This window comes from Ciconia boyciana, chromosome 2 (assembly GCF_034638445.1).
Source record: "Ciconia boyciana chromosome 2, ASM3463844v1, whole genome shotgun sequence".
In the NCBI taxonomy this organism is placed as follows: Eukaryota; Metazoa; Chordata; class Aves; order Ciconiiformes; family Ciconiidae; genus Ciconia; species Ciconia boyciana.
Window position 1 is genome coordinate 140,979,998 of NC_132935.1, and position 18,689 is coordinate 140,998,686.

Consider the following 18,689-nt stretch of genomic DNA (forward strand, 5'->3'; position numbering starts at 1 on the left):
CCAAGTGAACATCAAATAATAATAAATGTTCTACTAATGAGAACCGAAATGTCTTGGTACATTTGCAATGCTTCTACTCTTAACAAGTCAAATTAGCTTTAAAACTATAAAACAGGAATGAGGATTTTGTGTCTATCTCAGTACTTTTCATGCTGTTCACTTTAACGTGAACAACTCTTTCATTTGCATCTTAAGTCTTTGTTTTGGCTTTGTCTTTTGTGTCTCAAGACACAAGGCTTGTATCTCAAGCCCTGAATGTACTTATTTTAGTAGACCTAAGTAATACTCCATACATACTGCTGCAGAAGAACAAGAATACATGCTTGTTTTAGTAAACAGTTTTATTTGTGAATCTTGGAGTTTGTTTATAGGCTTAATGGGCCTTCATGTAGCCATGATTTAGGACCAGCTGATCAACTTTCTTTTGCAAGTGTTGAAAGCAAAATTCTAGATTTTTCATTTCAGGCATTTTCATTTGAAATAAATGGATGTCTTTTTTTTTTCCCGCTACGTTTTTTTTTTTTTTAATTATTTAACAATCCAAAATTTAAATATAATATTTCCTTTCATATTTGATAACAAAATTTTGTTGGTTTATTTTTTTTTCTGTTTGGTTTGGCCTGAATTTATTTTCTGTTGTTTTTTTTTTCTTTTGTGGCCAAAAGAAAGCAAAACCCACAACAAAAATTAACTACTCCATCAGTTTTGGTTCAAGACCATAATGCATAATGTTCCTCCTTTTCCACTTGACTTGTTAGAAATTCTTGTAAAACTGCTCTAAAAGGGGTTAACTGCAGTTTTCTACAGCCATTTCCACCCCTAACCACCCAAATAATTCACTTCTGATGTCTGGATTAATGGATATCAAATGTCTGTAGTGCTGTGTCCCTGGAAAAGGTGAAGACGACCACTGTCTAGATGACGTCAGGTAGGGCAGGATAGTACGAGAAGCTGTACAGAGGGACAGGATCCTCTGTTGCTTACCGAATTTCCTTAAAGGTCTTGTTTTGAGATGGGAAGAAAAGGGATTCCCTCAACCTAACGGTTGGCTGGTGAAATCCACAGAGAGCAAAGATCAATGATTTGTCTGTACTGCCAGCAGCGGAGAAAATAGCCTTGTTATAGAGATGGAATAAATGGAGGGATATCACATATTTAACAGGAAGACGGAGCTCGGAAGATGTGATTTTAACTTGAAACTAATATTACCATAATGATAATTTTTCAAAATAGGAGCACGGATATTTTTAAGCGGTTGTTTTTTTGTGATGAATGAGAACATTACCCGTCAGTCTGCAAGCTTATAGTAGAGCTGAAGTGTTTCCATTGCTTGTCAATGTGAGTTTACTCCTGTGTTGATAAGTTACAAACCTCTTAAATCAGGACTGGTCATCCAGTCTGCTGCACACTGGCTTTTCTGTTTCTCTCGCTCCGCTTTGGTGCTGTTTTGTTTACCACATTGCAAGGACTACAGTGAAAATTCTCTTTTCCCGGTTCAGAAATAAATCATGTTGAAAGCTGTTCTTACCACCATAGATCAATCCGGCATGCTCTGCTTAGTTCCTATGAATCTTTTATGCTGAAATTTGGGTGAAAATCTGTAAGAGTCCCATATAGTAGTCAGCGAGGAAGAATGTACTTTCATTAATTATAACTGCAGCCAGAAGATGCAAAGAATTATGTATGTTGGTCTTAGCTTCATGAGGCAAACTCCTGCATGTCTTAACAAGATCTACTGCTTGGTGTTTGAATTCTTACATCTTGTATTAATTCTACCTATGAAGCACTTTCTGTGGATTTTAAAATAAAATGCCCACACACCCCTGATATAGGTGATTTCAGTGTTCCTGTCTTGCATTAACAGAGAAAACAAAGGCACAGACAAATAAATCTTACATCTCGTGTCAACAAATTAACAAAGGAAGTGCTATGTAAACCCTTTTTGCATCCAGCTGAGTGAATCTTGTATTGATTATAATCGTAATTATCCCAGCATTCTAGGGGATAGCCATCTGAGGATCACCAAGAAGCTGAGTTGTGTAGTTTTGATGCCCCTCTATATTAGTGAGATTAATATTCTTTTGGGTCATTCATTGGCATGTTAACGTGGTGCTCTACTGTGCTAGTGACACAAAACAATTCACAGTAGTACTCTGCCGAGATCTCTGCTCTGTGCTCTGCTGTACTTGCAGACTTGATGTTAGAATCAGAATAATTTGTGTTGAAAGCCAGTCTGGAGGTCATCTGGGCAACCTGACCCAGTATTTGACCACCTTCATGGTTTAAAACAAACAAACAAAACCAAAAACCCCTCACCCTTTTTCTTATGCCTAATTGGAATTGGCCATGTTCCATCTTCTGTCCATTGCCTCTAATCCTGTGCACTGTGCACCTCCAAGGAGAGTTGTCTTCCCTGCACCCTCCTTTTAAGTAGCTGAAGAGTGCAATAAGGTCTCTCCCTAGCCTGCTCTTCTATGAGTTGAGCACACTGAGTTCCCCCAGCCTCTCCTCATACACCATGGGCTACCCAGCTGTCTTGATGGCCCTACACTGGACTCACTCCAGTGTGGCAATGTCTTTCTTGTACTGGAGAGACCAGAACTGGACCCAGGAATCCAGATGTGGCCTCAGCAGTGCTGAATGAAGGGGAGTAATCACTTCCCTTGCACCCTTGCTACTACAGCCCAGGGTGTGGCTGTCTGTCTTCACTGCAGAGAGGCATTGCTGACCCATACTCAGCTTGGCCACCAATATCCTCCAGACTTTTTCTCCAAAGCTGCTTTCTGGCCACTCGGCCTCAGCCTGTACTGCTGCATAGGGCTATTCCAGACCAGATGCGGGACTGCGTTTGCTGATGTGAACTTCATGATGTTCTTGTCAGCCTATTTCTCCATCCTGTGAAGGTCTCTCTGAATAGCAGCTTTGCCCTATAGCACACTAGCTACTCCCCTGATTCGGTATCATCCACTAATCTGCTGAGAGTGCAGCTCATGTTCCACCGATTTAGCTATGAAGATACTATGCAGACCATCTCAAAAGCCTTGCTCTTAGTGAAGGTGTACAACATCCTGTACTGTCCCCTCATCCACAGGTCTGGCAAACAGGTTGGTCAGCCGTGATTTGGTAAATCCATATTGGTTGTTCCCAGTCTCTTTCTTGCCCTTCATATGCTTGGAAATGGCTTCCAGGAGCATTTGCTCCATAAACGTCCCAGGGACAGAGGTGTGCTCAAACAGCTTGTAGTTTCCCAGATCTTTCTTCTTGCTCTTCAAAATGGGTGTGATGTTTGTCTTTTTCCAGTCATCAGAACCCCCTTGACTGACTTGACCTTTTGAAGGTAATAACAGCCTCACAACTACATCAGCCAGCTGTCTCGGCACCATTGGAGGTATCTCTTCTGGTCTCATGGATTGTGTATGTGCAGATGGCTTAAGTGCTCTGTCTGTAGGTAATGCTGTGCTCCTGTAGACTTTCTGGTAAGCTTGTGGAGCTGAGAGGCCTGAGGGCAGATTTTACTAGTAAAAAGCAAGGCAAAAGTAATTTCTTTGCCTTTTCCATGTACTTTGTCACTAGGTTTGCTGCCCCCGTTGAGCAACAGCCTCACAATTTATTTAGTTGTCCTTTTGCTGCTGATGTGCTTACAGAAGCCCTTTTTACTCTCCCTTCACATCCCTTACTAGATCCAGCTCCAGCTGACCCTTGGCTTTTCTGACTCAATTGCTGCATGCCCAAGCAGTGGTTCTGTATTTCTCCTGGGTAGCCCATACCCACCTCTGCTCCCTTTTTACTTTCTGCATTTGAGCTCAATCATGAGTTCCCTGTTCATCCATGCTGGCCTTCTGACATGATTGCTCAACCTTCTGCACAGTGGAGTGGACCATCCTAGTCCTTTGAGGAGACTGTCCTTGAAGATCAGTATTATCTTGGTGTAGCTTTGTAACTCTAAAAGTTTTTATTTGGGGGAAAATTGCTATCACGCTGCATAGATGTCCAGGTCAGATAATTTAGATCTCCTCTCCTTCTCTGCCAAAGAACTAAAGACCAGTAGGTCTGGAAAAACAGAGGGGTTTTTTCACTTCAACTAACTGTCCATCATAGTAAGTACAACAACTTAAAGTCAAAGCTTCCTCTCAGACTCACTGCGCCTTCACTGGGTGTTCAGATACTAGCACTTATGTAATGGTACGCAGCTTAGAAATAAAATGCATGTTAATTCCAGCAATAAAAAGATTTGACACATACAGCTCGTTAGGCTAACTGCTGGGTTGAACCCCTGTAGTTCTTTAAAGCTAGAAAGCAAATATTTTTTTCTGCCTTTGTCTAAAATTCTGAACTACTTGTGTAAATAAGTATTTTAAAACCTTGTACTTCTCAAAACCCAGCTGCTCCTTTGGGGAGGCACATAACAGCACTTTTGCAGAAGGAATTTGTTTCCTCTATTTGTCTTCTTTCTGCCAGTAATTGTTGCTGTGAAAGCACCAGGGTATGGAAGCTTGCGTCTAGTAAATTCTTCTTCAGCTACAGATGTTCTGTAGATGACAGCTATTCTTAAAAATATAGAGACAACATATCCCAGTCAGGGAAAATATCATTTAACCTAACACAAAATGTCATTTGTGTTGGCAGAAATGGGAAAGGATACATTTCTGGTTTTCAATATTTTTAATAGATTTTATTTAATTTCTGGTCACAGTTGAATATTGAAGTAATTGTGCAAGATTAGCTAATATATTTTCTGTCTTCTGCCTGTCTTACACAGTAATATGCATAAAGTTCCATTAAAGTCAGTTGAATTTATATTCTATAGGTTTCAAAAGACATCTTTAAAGTGCTCATGTAAATACACATTGTAAGTACACCTACTTATTTTGTACATCATAGAAACTCATATCAATATAATATCTGCCATAAAATGTTTAATAAAATATTCGTCTTTTTATAAATAATCATTCTGAATAGTGCTTTACAGCACAACAGACAGTGCCACTCCATAATTTTGCACGACAAAGTTATTCTGTGATCCCAAGAAGATGGGAAATAATATGGTAGTAAATGATTCTTCGAGGAAAGGATCCGCTGGGTGTGGTAATGTTTACGATTGCAATTACTAGAAGGTATTTAGCTCAGATTTGTGCTTTGGCTGATATCGCCAACACAGTTTGCATTTCCAAAACTAGTCAGAAAAGCTTCCAAAAGTATCTTCATTTTTTTTTTTGACAACTTCATGAACGGGCTTCTGGTGTGTTGACCTGGAAAGTGTAATCTCAGGTGACAGGATGTGTACCAAGCTCCCACCTGGTCACTTTGATAACAGCTGAGGTATTTCACCTCTTGAAGTTGTGGATTTACAGCAGGATGATAAACATACGAAACAGAGTAGTAAAAGTGTTGAGTTACATTAATTTGCATCTACCATGCCTATTTGTGACTGTGTTCTCATATGTGAGAACCTGCTCTTCAGAAATTTGCTTTGAAAATAACCAAAATAAGCCCTTCCACCTAAGAAGTGCTATAATTTTTGTCTGCAAACTGAATCCGAATTGCTGACACAGCATTTGAAATCAGCGTTTTATTCCTCTAACTTGGTGTGCTAAATCAGTTTCATATTTTGGTTGGTATAAATATATGTGAATAAAAACCTATAGCAGCTTTTAGGGCAATGTCATTTTACAGTAGAAAAACTTGCAGCCCTTGAAAGCAAATGCCAGTAATATTTGACTGACTGTTACAAAGCCTGTTGGGTGCTGTTGGGGCTCCGATTCCAAAGGGTTAAGTCTGTAGTAAAACCCAAGAAGAATGCAAAATGATCAAGAAATGACATGCTGCCTATTGTTTGTAGCTATAGGATCAAAATAACAATTATACATGCCAAATAAATTCTAAACCTGTAAAGGAGAAAAAGAGGGGGTGGCTGTAAGTACAGGTGCCAGAAGCATTAAATAACCCTCTCAGACAAGGTGCACCACTGTTGTCTTGAATGCTGCTAGGTCCCCCCAGTCTGGCATTTTTCCCCCTGCACTAGACAATGTGCATTCACTGCAGGAGACTAGGTTAAGCCTGCGTCTCCCAGACCTGCCGGCTCCTTCTGCCCGACCCGACACAGAGGTGCCTTTGTCAGTATAATTACCCTCCCCTTGTAGTAGAAATAGTTTGTTTAGAGCCTTATTTGCAGGTAGAGCTGGTATAAGCAGGAATTAGCATGCTAAAGAACCTGCCCCAGCAGCCACTTGGGCTTATTTATCGGAATCTTTGACAATCAGGGTTTTTTCTTCCTCCGTTGGTTTATTCAGTGAGATACTATCCGAGATTAAGAGCTTTAAGGTTATTAAAGAGAATGAAGATGGGAGCCAACTGGCTGTTGTGTGAGGGAGGCGCATGTCACGGTGTGTAGGATGTCCCAGCAATTTCATGCCTGGCAGGTCTGCACCTTGGCTGCCAGAATAAACTCGGGCGGATGATCCTTACAGCTTTCTGGGGATTGATTAAAACTCCTTTTGGCTTTCAGCACGTTGTCCACATCAAAAAGGTGCGAGAAGTGAAATAAATGTTTCTCTTGCTTTTCAAGATACTGTGGCCAATCTCCCTAAGCCTTCCTAATTGGCCTAGGCTGGTTGCGGATGATTAACTTGAAGTTAAATGAGGCCTGCTTTTAAACATGCTTTCCCAGACTTTAAACAGAACGATGGGGGGAAACTTTAGACTGTTGCGATGCTGGACCGGAGCCAAGCTGGGTTATTATTAAAGTGGATCCAAGTTTTGATCCAGGTTTTGTTTACACTGAGCCAACTAAGTTGATGGACATCCCTCCCTCTCTGCGTACCTGAATGTATATTATTAGTGATACTAACAATATACCATTTCTGCCCCATGAAAAAGAGCCTCTTAATGAAGAGGAGGGAATATTAGCAGCTTGGGTTCAGTTCAGAGTTGCTCGCATGTGGAGTTTATTGATTTCCGTAAGTTATTTTAACTATGTCAAGATATTTCAGAGTATGAAAAAAATCCAGAGGAAAAAATGTGCGCAGTGTTTAATGACAACATTGCAAAGAAAATAGAAGTAATGTGCCCTGAGGGCAAAGGCAGTGAGGAGATTTGCTCTGAGGAAAAGCATGCTCTAAAAATAAATCTTTGAAGAAACCGTGTTCATCTGTGAATGTTTTGTTAGTGAGTTTCGTCATTTTTCTGTGAGGTAAATCCAGTGCAGACATTTGATCATTAAGATGTTGGGGTTTTATACAGAACTTGGTAAAACCCTAGTCTTTTCTTTTTATTAAAGACTTTAAAGGTAAACTGTAAAACAGACTTCTGTTGCGCACATCTGAGAGACCAGGATTCTTGTGTCTCTGGTGAATACAAAAGATTCACCTTCTCTGTGCCCTCAAGGTAAAGCGTAGGGGCTTTGCAGGTAATTTTGAGAGGAGAATCCAGCCCAGCATCGCTTTGTTCCGTGGCTGATAACCCCATTCAGCACGGGCGAACAGCGGAGCGGCTGCAACGGCAGCGCTTCGAGTTCCTTTATGGCTTTTTCCTTAGTGTATCTAGAAAGGCATAACGAGAACCAGCAACTGGCAGCATAAATCAGACAAATCCATCTGAGCAACAAGGCAAAGGGTCTTAACAGCAGGAGTCATTAACCTCCGAACGGACTGTCAGGGGAAGCGGTCAGTTCTCAGTCTGAAAACGTCAAGAAATAAGCTGAGAAAGTGTGGTGGCAAGCAGCTGGGGTTGGAGCAGAGCGTATTGTGCTCACCGTGCTCGGTAACTGAGTCTGTGACACACAGAAAGTCTGACTAGAACATCTAATGGCTGTTTTCAGATAAATCTTTATTTTCTCAGAGGCATTCTCTGACTGCAAACTGCACTTATTAGCATCTCCTGTGAACTGGCTCGCAGGACCTGGTTTTCCCGTCACACATCCTGCTCGCCCGCCCCTGTCTTGCCTCGCTGAAAGGCGACTTTTCAGTTTTTCTTAACACCTTGCAGCTCTTGCGTCTTTGCTTGATAACCAGGATCCAACTTGGATAAGCACTATATTTTAACTGCTGTTATAGTACAAGCTAAGCTTACCGATATGTCCAGGCATATTGTTAGATTTAATAAAATTCTGTGGATATTAGCATGTCCCCTGTGAAATGTCTGGCACTGAGCCATGCCCTGGTAGACCTGCACACAAGAGAAGTACAGTAACAAGGGCACCCCGGGAGGGCTTGTGGATGAACCTCAAGCAGTTTCACCACAACTCCACCCTCACTTCAGAGAGAAGAGGCTTAGGCTCATCCACAAACCATTTCTTTCTCAAGCTCGGAAGATTTTAGCCATTTTCCAAAGCCACCTCCTGTTTGTGCCTTCCTGCCGGTCTCAGTCCTGGTGTGTTCAGGCTCTGGTGTCCTCTGGATCTCCATATTGAGGAAAGGCAGATTGCAAGTCCCATTTGCTGTTGGAACATGGATATTATTTGGTATTTTATTTTGGTTGCCTCCCCTACTGTTTTTTTGCTTTACCCCTGCTTGAAAAACAGTTGATTGCTTGCTGCTACCCCAAAACTTTCCTTGCCTGTTTGCCACCCACTTAGGTTTGAAGCCAGCTATATTGCTGGTAACTTCATTGGCTGTTTGTACCACTTACAAAATTGATAGCAAGGCAAATTTAACAGTAGGAGCTGAAACTTACTTGAAACAAAGTGTATCCGAGATCACCTGTACTTCAAAAATCACAAGTAAATAATCCTGTTACTGTTCTGCGAAAGAGTTAGTGATATGGCCCTACTCTCATTCTTTCCCTCTTTCCCTCGATTTATGTTGCATTATCAATTGCAATGTCTGCATAGATGCATGGACTGCACACTCTTTTCCCTGAAGTATTTATTGTAAGTGGGAATGAGAGGCGATAGACCTGTCCTGTGCCTCAATCTTCTTCAGACACATCCTAAACTCCCACTACAGGTGCATGACTACAATGTCAACTATTTAAAATTCTGCAAAGGTGTTACCAGAGTTTACTCCAACACATGACATTTTCTCTATTACCAGCAAATAACTACAGTACTAGGGAGTGAGGGAGAACAAGTAGACAAGATAAATACAATGACAGAAATTACTGAACCAGGAAATAATACACAGGTGCTCCTCAGCAGTATGAAATACAGCAGTATGGATCTCTCAAAGTTTTGAGAGAAGGAATTGCTTTTTCTATAAGCCCTTTGCAACGAAACAAAAAAATACGATGTTGCTCCGTTCTCTGGTGTTCATAGTTCATCATGTTAAATTTGCTCATTCTCAAAACTTGTTTCTTTTTCAACACAGGGTGCTAAGGCGTGTTTTTTGCGTGACATCCCCTTCTCTGCCATTTACTTCCCCTGTTACGCTCATTTGAAAGCTTCACTTGCAAATGAAGATGGGAGGGTTAGCCCTGGAAATCTGCTCTTGGCTGGATCAATAGCTGGTAAGTGCCCAGATTTCTTTTTGCATGCTGCTATATTGCACCTGCAGCACAACAGTTACGGCAGTGAGAACTTTGAAAAGCTCAGAAGAACTATATGCATTTTGCAACCTTGTGCCCAAATAACAGAAAGCTACCATGCTGTAGAGTGAGTTGATGTTAAAAATAAAGATACTGTAAGTTCCTGGTATAATCACAATGTTCAGGAGGAAAAACAAAAGGAAAGATTTAAGTGCTGAGGTTTTGTCATCATATATCATCTTTCTTTGTGAAGTTACTGTGCCGTTTTTGTTTGTGGCTGGCTGACTGGTAAAGTTTTGTTGAAATGGTTTATAAATAAAATCACAGCATTTGTGAAATTGTTTATGATCAAAGGAATCTTGAATTTTGGTATGTGGAGTCCAAAAGCCATGCTGGCAGTAGAGCCTGTGACAAAATGATGACTATTACTTGCTACCCACAGTATCCCATGCAGTTACTTGGCTTTGTGAGGATATTAACATTTTTTTTAATATTAAACAACACAGAAAAGCTTGAAAACATTTCTATTGTGCCACAGGTTGCTGATTCTTAGCGTATCCAGATACGACAGAGATGCTGAGTGTGATCATGAGCACTTGCTTGTTCTAGTCTGCTACATAGTGGATAGGAGAACCAAATCATTCTTAACTTGTCACAGATGCATTTAACTTGAGTGCTCCAGAGCCTAAGGGAAAAGACAGAGACACGCTTTGTAGCCTCAGCTTGCCTTTGTGTCTGCTGCGTAGCTGGTCCCTGGCACAGCACCCAGCTTCTACACCCAAAGGGGACCACCATTTGGTAGCTGCCTCCTGGAGAGGGCAGCTTGAGAGTCCTGCTCCTGCTATGTGCGAGGTTTTCCCTTCAGGAAACAAATGGGCTTGAAAATTTCTGCAACGAGACCTTTGGGGGAGCGTGTAGCAAGCAGGAGGGCTCCTATCAGCAGGTATTTCCATCGTGCTCATTGCAGGCTGCTTGGTCTCTCTGAGCTGCAGCCAAGTTCTTCCTCCAGCATGGCCCCCGACAGGCTGCTGCCAGGTGAGAAAGGTGATGGAGTGGCATGAATCCAGTACAGATAGGTGGTTGGTGGTTTAGCTAGATTTTCTCAACTGGTTTTAAGCTTTCTTCTCCCTAGGAAAACTGTTCTTGGTCAGGATTATACACGGGGCTGTGTCTCTTGAAGAGACAAGAACCTTTTATGGCCGGTATCTGGGCTTAGGATATCGCCAAAGCCTGACAGTGCAGATCAGTTAGTCTGTCTTGTTGAAGCATATAGCTTCAGGTCTTTGGGTTTGCTCTGTATTCAGTAGCTCGTAGTCCAGCGGAATCGACCTGCCACTAGGAAAACCAGCTGTGTTCAGATGGCCGGTGCTTGAAAAACCCTTGTCTTCTCCCCTCCTCCACCCCAAACCAGAGCCAGCCTCCAAACCCCCCAACAGGAGCTTACAGCCAGCTTACTTCTCACCCATTTTAATGGAACAAAACAATTTTTGAACTTTAGATCATATTTACAGACTTGAAACATAAGCTGGCATTTTTAAGCCAAGTCATTTCTTAGATTTTCCTATTTTTCTCTTTCTAGCCATTGTCATGTGATTACAGACTGAGATAACTGTCCCTTTGAAGTTCAGGCACAGAAGCAGTCTTTATTGTTGCTGATATGGCTTACCAAACTAGCTATAATGTGAATTTTATCCATTGCTTCCTGTGAATCCCATCCTAGGTTAACTCTCATGAGCAAATTACAGTGTTAAAGATACAACACTTATCGTACTGTTTACAAAACCAGGGAATTTCTTTTATTGGGTACAAGTAAAGTGTGGTGGGGGTGTATGTGTCCGCTGTTTTGCCATGAGAAAGTCAAGGGGAAGACAAAACAAAAACCCCACCACCTCTGAATCGCTGGCTCAGTCTCTGGGCTGATGTTTCTGCTCTGCCCAGGGATCTCACCTGGTCGTCGGACTGCAGACGTGTGCATGAGCTCCGTCTGGGTGTGGGAAACTCCACCTTTGCACAGCCCTGTGCTGATGGGATGTTCAAGCTGGCCGTGCTCAGATGCGCACCTGCGTCCTTTGCCAGTGGGTGTTGCCTGTGCTGGGTATATTTTCTTCCTTTTTGTTGTAGGGACACACGCAACATGCATGTCATCTAGCTTGATCTGCTTCTGGTTTTCACTGTTCACCAGATGTCTCAACCTGTTGTGCCACGGCATTTTCTGAGATGATTCTAATATCAGCTACAGGATCTCTCCTTAATTTGCTCCATCTGCTTATTGCCTCCATGAACTTCCTTCTCCTCCCCTCACTCCTCTTTTTTTATTGTCAGCTCCTGCTGTGCCATTTGTCTCATTTCGATTGTAAGCTCCTCACAGCAGCGACTTGTAAATTTTTATTTGTCTGTAAAGTCTTTTGTCCTGTACACATAGCTCCTAAAAACAGGATTAAAAACATCTTTAATTGCAAAATATCGTCAGTAATAGGAATGGGGAATAAGGAGATGGAAGTCAACGTGTAGTAAGCAGAATTGTTTCTAAGTATGTCCTTTGGTTTTCCTTGAAAACACTGGTTGGCTTTTGAAGGACAAAAGTCCAGCTTTAAACTGAAGACTCAACCAATATCCTGGTGTGGGTAAGGCTAAGCAAAGAGGAATTTCAACATTTCTGGAATTCAGAAACCTTTACCGGGTTTTAGCACTTGCCTGCCAGACTGACCACTGTGCAAGTTCAGCTTGTGCGTTATTTTGGGGGGTCTGGGAGAGGAGGAGGAGTTCTTATTTTGGTGATATGCACACGCTTACATCTCTTAGAGCAGGCTGCAGGAAGGGTGCTCTGGTGCTTGGAGCCAGACCATGCTGGTTTGGACAAAAGTTGTTACAGAATTATTAAGCCTAAAAAAAAAAAGCAAAGGAGATTTATGCATCTACATCTGACCAAGTTGGTTTGGAACAGATGCAGAGTGGAAAAGTAATAAAACCATAAGAGACAGTGTCTTCTGGGTACAGTCCTGGTGCTTTTTTTGGGGCTTTTTTTTTTTTCAGTTCTAAACATGGGCAGCCCCAGTTTGGATAGGAATGATTTTAGAAATACCACCCATTGGTAATTTGGTATTTTTTGGTTTCAGTTGATTATCTGCCAGGGTAAATTTAAATCTTCCTCCAAGTGTTCTGCCGAGGATGTCAGCTGTGGCTTTGCAGCTGAGCAGTCTGCCATTCCTAATGAAAAGAATGACCCTTTTTTTAAACCTTAGCTCTCATGCCTTGCTGAGCGTGCACAGCATTATCTGATCTCGGTGACACTGCTGCGTGGGGGTGCGTGTACAGGCTATTCTAGCACAGTGTGCAACCAGAATGCCACGAACCACAGAGAGGCATGAAAAGGAAAGGGAAAGATCGACCTCACCTCCAAAAACTTTGTGCTTATTAACTATGCAAGTTTCTGGTTAGCGCTGAAAAATCCATCCCGTGCCTCCCAGCTCAGCAGGAAGCATGTGATATGGTTGTTCCTCTAGGAGAAGCTCTCTCTGAGCGAAGCCACGTCCACAACGGCTGCCTCTTGTTGCTTGTTCTCCTTCTCAGCTTCTGCTTAAATCAAATGTGGCTGGATTCAAGGATGAAAGGCACGGTTACCCCTGGGTAAATGAGGTGTATAGCATATGTGACAAGTCGGTGGTACCCACCTGATGATTTTTGTGTTGTGTAGGTATGCCTGCAGCCTCTCTGGTGACCCCTGCGGATGTGATCAAAACAAGGCTACAGGTGGCGGCCCGGGCAGGACAGACCACCTACAGTGGTGTTGTAGACTGCTTTGTGAAGATCCTTCGAGAGGAAGGTCCAAAGGCTCTGTGGAAAGGAGCAGGAGGTGTGTAAAAGAGCTTTGATTACTGAGTGACTTCTAATTGTGGTTTTTGTCACTTAGGAACTCTTTTCTTTTCTTTTCTTTCAAGCTCGTGTATTTCGATCTTCTCCTCAGTTTGGTGTAACTCTGGTGACTTACGAGCTACTGCAGAGATGGTTTTACGTGGACTTCGGGGGAGTGTAAGTATGTGGTGTCTGAATCTGCCTGGGACCCTGAAGCTGCACTTGGTTCTGTGTGGGTCTTGGTGCTCCTCGACATGTCAGAGTCAGGGTCTTGTTATTACAGAAGACACATTGCAAACACTTTGTAAATATTATTTAAGCCATGCTACACTGGTGGAGGTTAGGATGATATTCCAGTACCTGTTTCACAGCAAGACATTACCACATTTTATATCACCATTTGAAGCTAGGGACCTGTGTTAGTGTAAACAGAGACAGTGAAAGGCTAAGTAATGGGCTGGGGTTATAAGTGCAGGGGAAGCGTGACGCCTGCCAGGTCAGGATGCGTTCTGCATTAGTCCTCATTAGTTTGGTGGAGGAGCTGTGCCCCTGATTAGGCAGGGCATTTGACACCCAAAAAAGTCTATAGGTGTCACCAAGTCCAAAACCTGGTCCAAGTCACCAAGTCCAAAACCTATTTGTTGGAGCTTCAGCTCTGCCTCCTGTCTTTGTTGACGATACAGATGGATGTGCGTATTGCTCTTTAATGTGATCCCAGGAGTAGCTGCAGACCATTTATGAAACTTTGGGGACAGTAGTTTGAAAGCCACCACAAAAATTATGTAAACTCTGCTAGGTCCCTGGATTGGTTGTGCACTGTAGCAGAGACTTACGAACCCCTGCTCCCCCACACTGCAGTTTTGATTAACGCACTACAAATTTTATCTGGATTTGACCGTACTTAATCAACATGAAGACTCCTAACTGTTCTGGGAGGTTTTAAAACAGTGTATTTCTCATTACATTGTAGCATTTAATTTGGTTACTTGCTGGGAGGTACACTCAGATGTCTCATTCAGCTTACTTTATGAAGGAGATTTTTGTGAATACTGGTTTTACTCTATGGAAATTAATTTATTATTTTTATTATTTTGCAGAAAACCAGCTGGATCAGAGCCAGTTCCTAAATCTAGGATCACACTCCCTGCTCCTAACCCTGACCACGTTGGTGGTTATAAATTGGCAGTTGCCACTTTTGCAGGGATTGAAAACAAGTTTGGACTTTACCTACCTCGGTTTAAGCCATCGCCACCTACCTCAAAGGCTGCTGCAGCAGTAGGACCCTAAGTTTATTGCTGTAGGTTTTTTGTTATTAGTTGGGAAAGAGCCACTTTTCTAATTGGTTAATACTTTGTTCCTTTAGCTTCTCATCATATAACAGTTTAGCTTCATTTGAGTTTTAAGGCAATTTTCATCTTAAATGTAATCATTTGTCTTTGTGCTTCCTTAACCAGATCACTGTGAAATTCTTACCAGTTGTTTTAAGTTTGGGACCATGAATGTATTTGTCCACATCTGACATGTGCTTGTGTTGGGACGACACTAATTTTAGGTTCCATTTATTGGTGAGGGCTGGGTGAGAGCTGTGAACCAGATCATCTTACAGGCAATGCTCGGTTGCAGATTACCAGGGCAGATGTCGCACATCGTCACTCAAATGGAAAAACTCAGTGGATATCACGGTGCTCAAAGCGGAATGATTTTGACTGTACATGTAAATTGGTTATAAACTTAGTGCGTGTCTGTAGAGGTCAGCAAATATATACCCGGTACCTAAGTATGCCAGTACAGCTTCAACTTTTTAAATATGTACACGCACAAGTTCTGTTTCTGGATTGTATTATGAAGCTTTTATGTGGAACATGTTTTTGTAATGGAAACCACATTTATAAATGTTTAGCCGTTGTATTATGTTACTGGTATCAAAATGCTCAAAAGAAAGTGTTATTGTCCATAGTCTTTGCACTTTATGGCAGAACTTTTGGCATTCTACTACACACACAAGGAAATTTCATAACTAGGTGCCTATCTTGGGTTGCTGGTGTTTGGAATTCAGTTTGTATATGCACTTCTATAGTAAAACGCTGCTTGTTTAAATAACTGCAATAGAAAATTCATGCACTGTATCAATGGTACCTGCCTTAACTGCTGGCTTGTAATTGGCAAATAGGTGGTTTCAGATTCTTATTTACTTCATTGAGTCAAAAGAGATTAAAATACTCTAAAAGAAAAGATTTTACTTAATTTTTTGGTGCCTTGCACAGTGTTTAGAAAATTATGTATTTATGAAGATAGAAATAAACCTTTCAAACAGATGCACACATGGTATTCTGTTATGGAAATAGTGTAGTACATCAGATGTCTTGTTCAACTCCAGTTATAAAGTTAGGTTAAGGTGAAGTTAATATTTGGACATGTAGGCTATAAAAACACCTGCAGCTTGAGAACAAATTACCTGAATTCCCCTGTGTAGGAAAGACATCTGTTGGTATAGTTGTCACTGAAAAACAGAAATTTTTCCTCAGTCAAAAACCAGGATTGGAGTAAGCTTTGATATTTTGACCTTTACTTTTGGGGGGAGGTTAATGCGTTATGAACAGTCTGACTGCCTAGTCAGTTAAAGGTACAGTTGGGTGTCTTCTGTGATACGTCTTAAGACCAGGAAGAATTTGGTCTTGCTTGCCTTCTTGGGGTGGGGGGTGGGTGCCTTCAATGTTGACTGTACTGAGGGAATGCATAGATGCAATATCTCTGCAGAAGAATGAGTTAGGGATGCAGTATCACATTGTTGTACAATAACTTGTGGAAATACTGAAATGGAAATCAGTCTATTATTGTATTTGTGTTTGGGTCATCATGAAAATTATTCTCTTGGACTGATTTGCATTTTGAAGTTACCAGTGAAATGGAGTCATGGCAGGAGTAGCATCTGCAGTACATCTGCATGTGAAAGCGAGGGGAGAGGATGACATCTGCCTGCTGCTGCATCTCGGAGGCTGGCTAAACCAGTGTGCAGAGACTGTGCTGGGCTCTGACAGCCGCCAGCTGCTACCTCTCAACCCTGTGTATCTGAGTCTCCCCAAATGACAGCTCCTTCGTTTCAGAAATGGGAAAAAAAAGCTGCCCCTTGTATTACTCCAGAATTAACTATCAGGATTTTTGGTTAAGGCTTGTCATAAAAGTCAAACTTTCTCACTGGGAGCTGCCTGTGCTTGACATTTGAGATTTTAGGCTATTTAGGAGCTGGTTTTACACTTCATCCCTCACTTTTGCCTGACGTACCTTGTCAAGGGTTTCTATGGAAAGTGAGCAGCTCAGGAAGATGTCTGAGTACTGAGCTGCATGTTCCCCCCAGTCTGGGAGAGAAAGCGCCTGGCCACGTGCATGGGTTCAGCCAGCAGCTGCTCCCTCCTTGCACAGCCTGGAGAGGGGCACCCAGGCTGCACTGGCCAGAGCGCGTCCCTCTGCTGCCTAACGCCGAACCCCAACACAGCCGGAGCCTTGCAGCTGGGAACGGACGAGGAATTAGAGCTGGGTTATTGTAAGACCTGCACAACTTCCTGGCTCACGTGATAAAGAACATTGCTTGTGTTTCACAAAGCAAATCGTAACTCGGACCGAATCCCCTGCCTACTGGTGCCCTCTCTTTCCCAGGCCTGACAGTATATTTATGACTTATCCTTTATTCCAGGGATGAAGGGACAAAGCTCCCAGCCCAGGGACAAAGGTCAGGCACAGCTCTCCTATGGCAGGTCCATCTCAGAAGGCCACAGCCACCTTCTCCCTGGCAGGCAGATGGGCAAGGCTGGACTGACACCCCCACCACCCCTCATGGTGGCCCTTTCCTTCCCCATTTACTGTCTTTTGGGGAGTTGTTCAGTCCTTCTGCCCTTCTTTTCAGGGCCAGTAGAGGATGGAGGCAGGGGCGGAAGGGTTGGAGAGCCAGCGACTGCTTCATTAACACGCAACCCAGTTCAAAACGTTTCAAAGCACGCTACAGCTCTGCCCAGAGATCTTGGGGAAGATCTGTGCCCGCAGTCAGCTTCCTCCAGACACAAAAGGATGCATTCCTGCTCTGAAATGCTTACAGGCCAAGAAATTGTCAGATTGCCCTACAAACAAACAAAGGGCCCCAAGGACAATGTTTAGATGTTTGTCCTCTTCGGGTTTCTGGGTGGGTTATGCAAAGTGTGGGAGGAATGGGATAAAATGTTACCTCGCTTGGCAGGATTTACAGAAAAAAGAAATGATCAAATATTTGTAATGTTACCTATCAGCATGAAAGTGGGGTGGGGGTGTCTCTGAAGCAGTTACCCCATATTTGTGTTTCTCGGTCCAGCAGAAGCTGAGGGATGCTTTTCTGCCTGATCCCCAGGGAACGGGTTGGGTTTAAGCTGACTTAATATTGACAGTTTGCAGGGATGCTTTTGTGAGCAAACATACCACAGGCTTCAAAAATAACTTGGGCAGGTTTTTCTAAACCTGCTAAAAATATGAAACCCGACAAACCACTCTGCATCTTCCTTAGGAGGGGACAGCCTGCTCCGGAATGTCCCTGCCGTACACTCCACGATGTACACGCATGGCACACTGCTTACTGCCGAGCTCCTCAACTCTCCAGCGCACACGTGGCAGAGGGACGAACAGGAACTGTCCAGCCTTGCTGTTTAAACACTGCTGTGAAATTCAGACTCTGGTTTTGGTTGAAATATTTGCCATTTTTGCATAAGCTAGAAGATGATTTCCAGAGACGGTGATCATTTGTAAGTTATCGAATGGCTGAAAATATAGAAATCTCAAGACATTCATATTTTAAGTGTCTCCAGAAAGCTTCAAACACAGCCAATAACACAGAAGCAGCCTGGGATTAAGTGGTTTCTTTAATGCCGCGTGCCGTAGGGCAGTTCTGTTTTCTGCGCGGTGGGCAGCGGAGAGCTCGGGCTGGGAGCACGGGCAGCCTCTCCCAGTGCTGAAAGCGAGGAGGTCATCAAGGTGTCTGTTGCCCTTGAGACAGAAATGGCATTTTAAGATGCATATTCATTACTTTAACTGCTCCTCGCACTATTCCTCATCGCCCTAGAAAGCAGTACCATTGCTTGCAAGATTTGTTCCGGTTGTTCCAGTTATATGGCAAAGGGCTGCCTGGCCTCCCTCCGTGCGTGCTCACACCCCAGGCTGTGCAGGCAGTGCGTACCAGGCATGGTGGGGCTACTACAGAAGTAGCTCTCTTTATGGCTTTGAAGGAGAACCAGTCCTGTAAGCTTCCTGAGGACAGGCTGCTACTCCTGGAAGAGGCACCATTAGGCACCAACTCCTTCATTAGGAGTGATGCTGCCCTGGTGATAGCAGAGTCTTCTCTGTCTGTCACTGGTCAGTGG

The 18,689-nt window shown here is 42.9% G+C and overlaps 1 protein-coding gene across 3 annotated transcripts in view; it reads left to right on the plus strand.

Annotated features, from left to right (window-relative positions):
- SLC25A13 (solute carrier family 25 member 13) overlaps positions 1 to 15,898 on the plus strand; it is a 102,505-nt gene extending 86,607 nt beyond the window's left edge. The window contains exons 15-18 of one of the 3 annotated variants that reach the window (XM_072854241.1): positions 9,303 to 9,441; positions 13,154 to 13,312; positions 13,398 to 13,488; positions 14,409 to 15,641. In XM_072854241.1, the coding sequence (XP_072710342.1) occupies positions 9,303 to 9,441; positions 13,154 to 13,312; positions 13,398 to 13,488; positions 14,409 to 14,598 (579 nt within the window). In that variant the 3' untranslated portion in view covers positions 14,599 to 15,641. Of the gene's footprint in view, positions 1 to 9,302; positions 9,442 to 13,153; positions 13,313 to 13,397; positions 13,489 to 14,408 lie in introns of all 3 variants that reach the window. The other 2 variants (XM_072854240.1, XM_072854239.1) reach the window with 2 other exon arrangements.
- Positions 15,899 to 18,689: the final 2,791 nt, after the last annotated feature.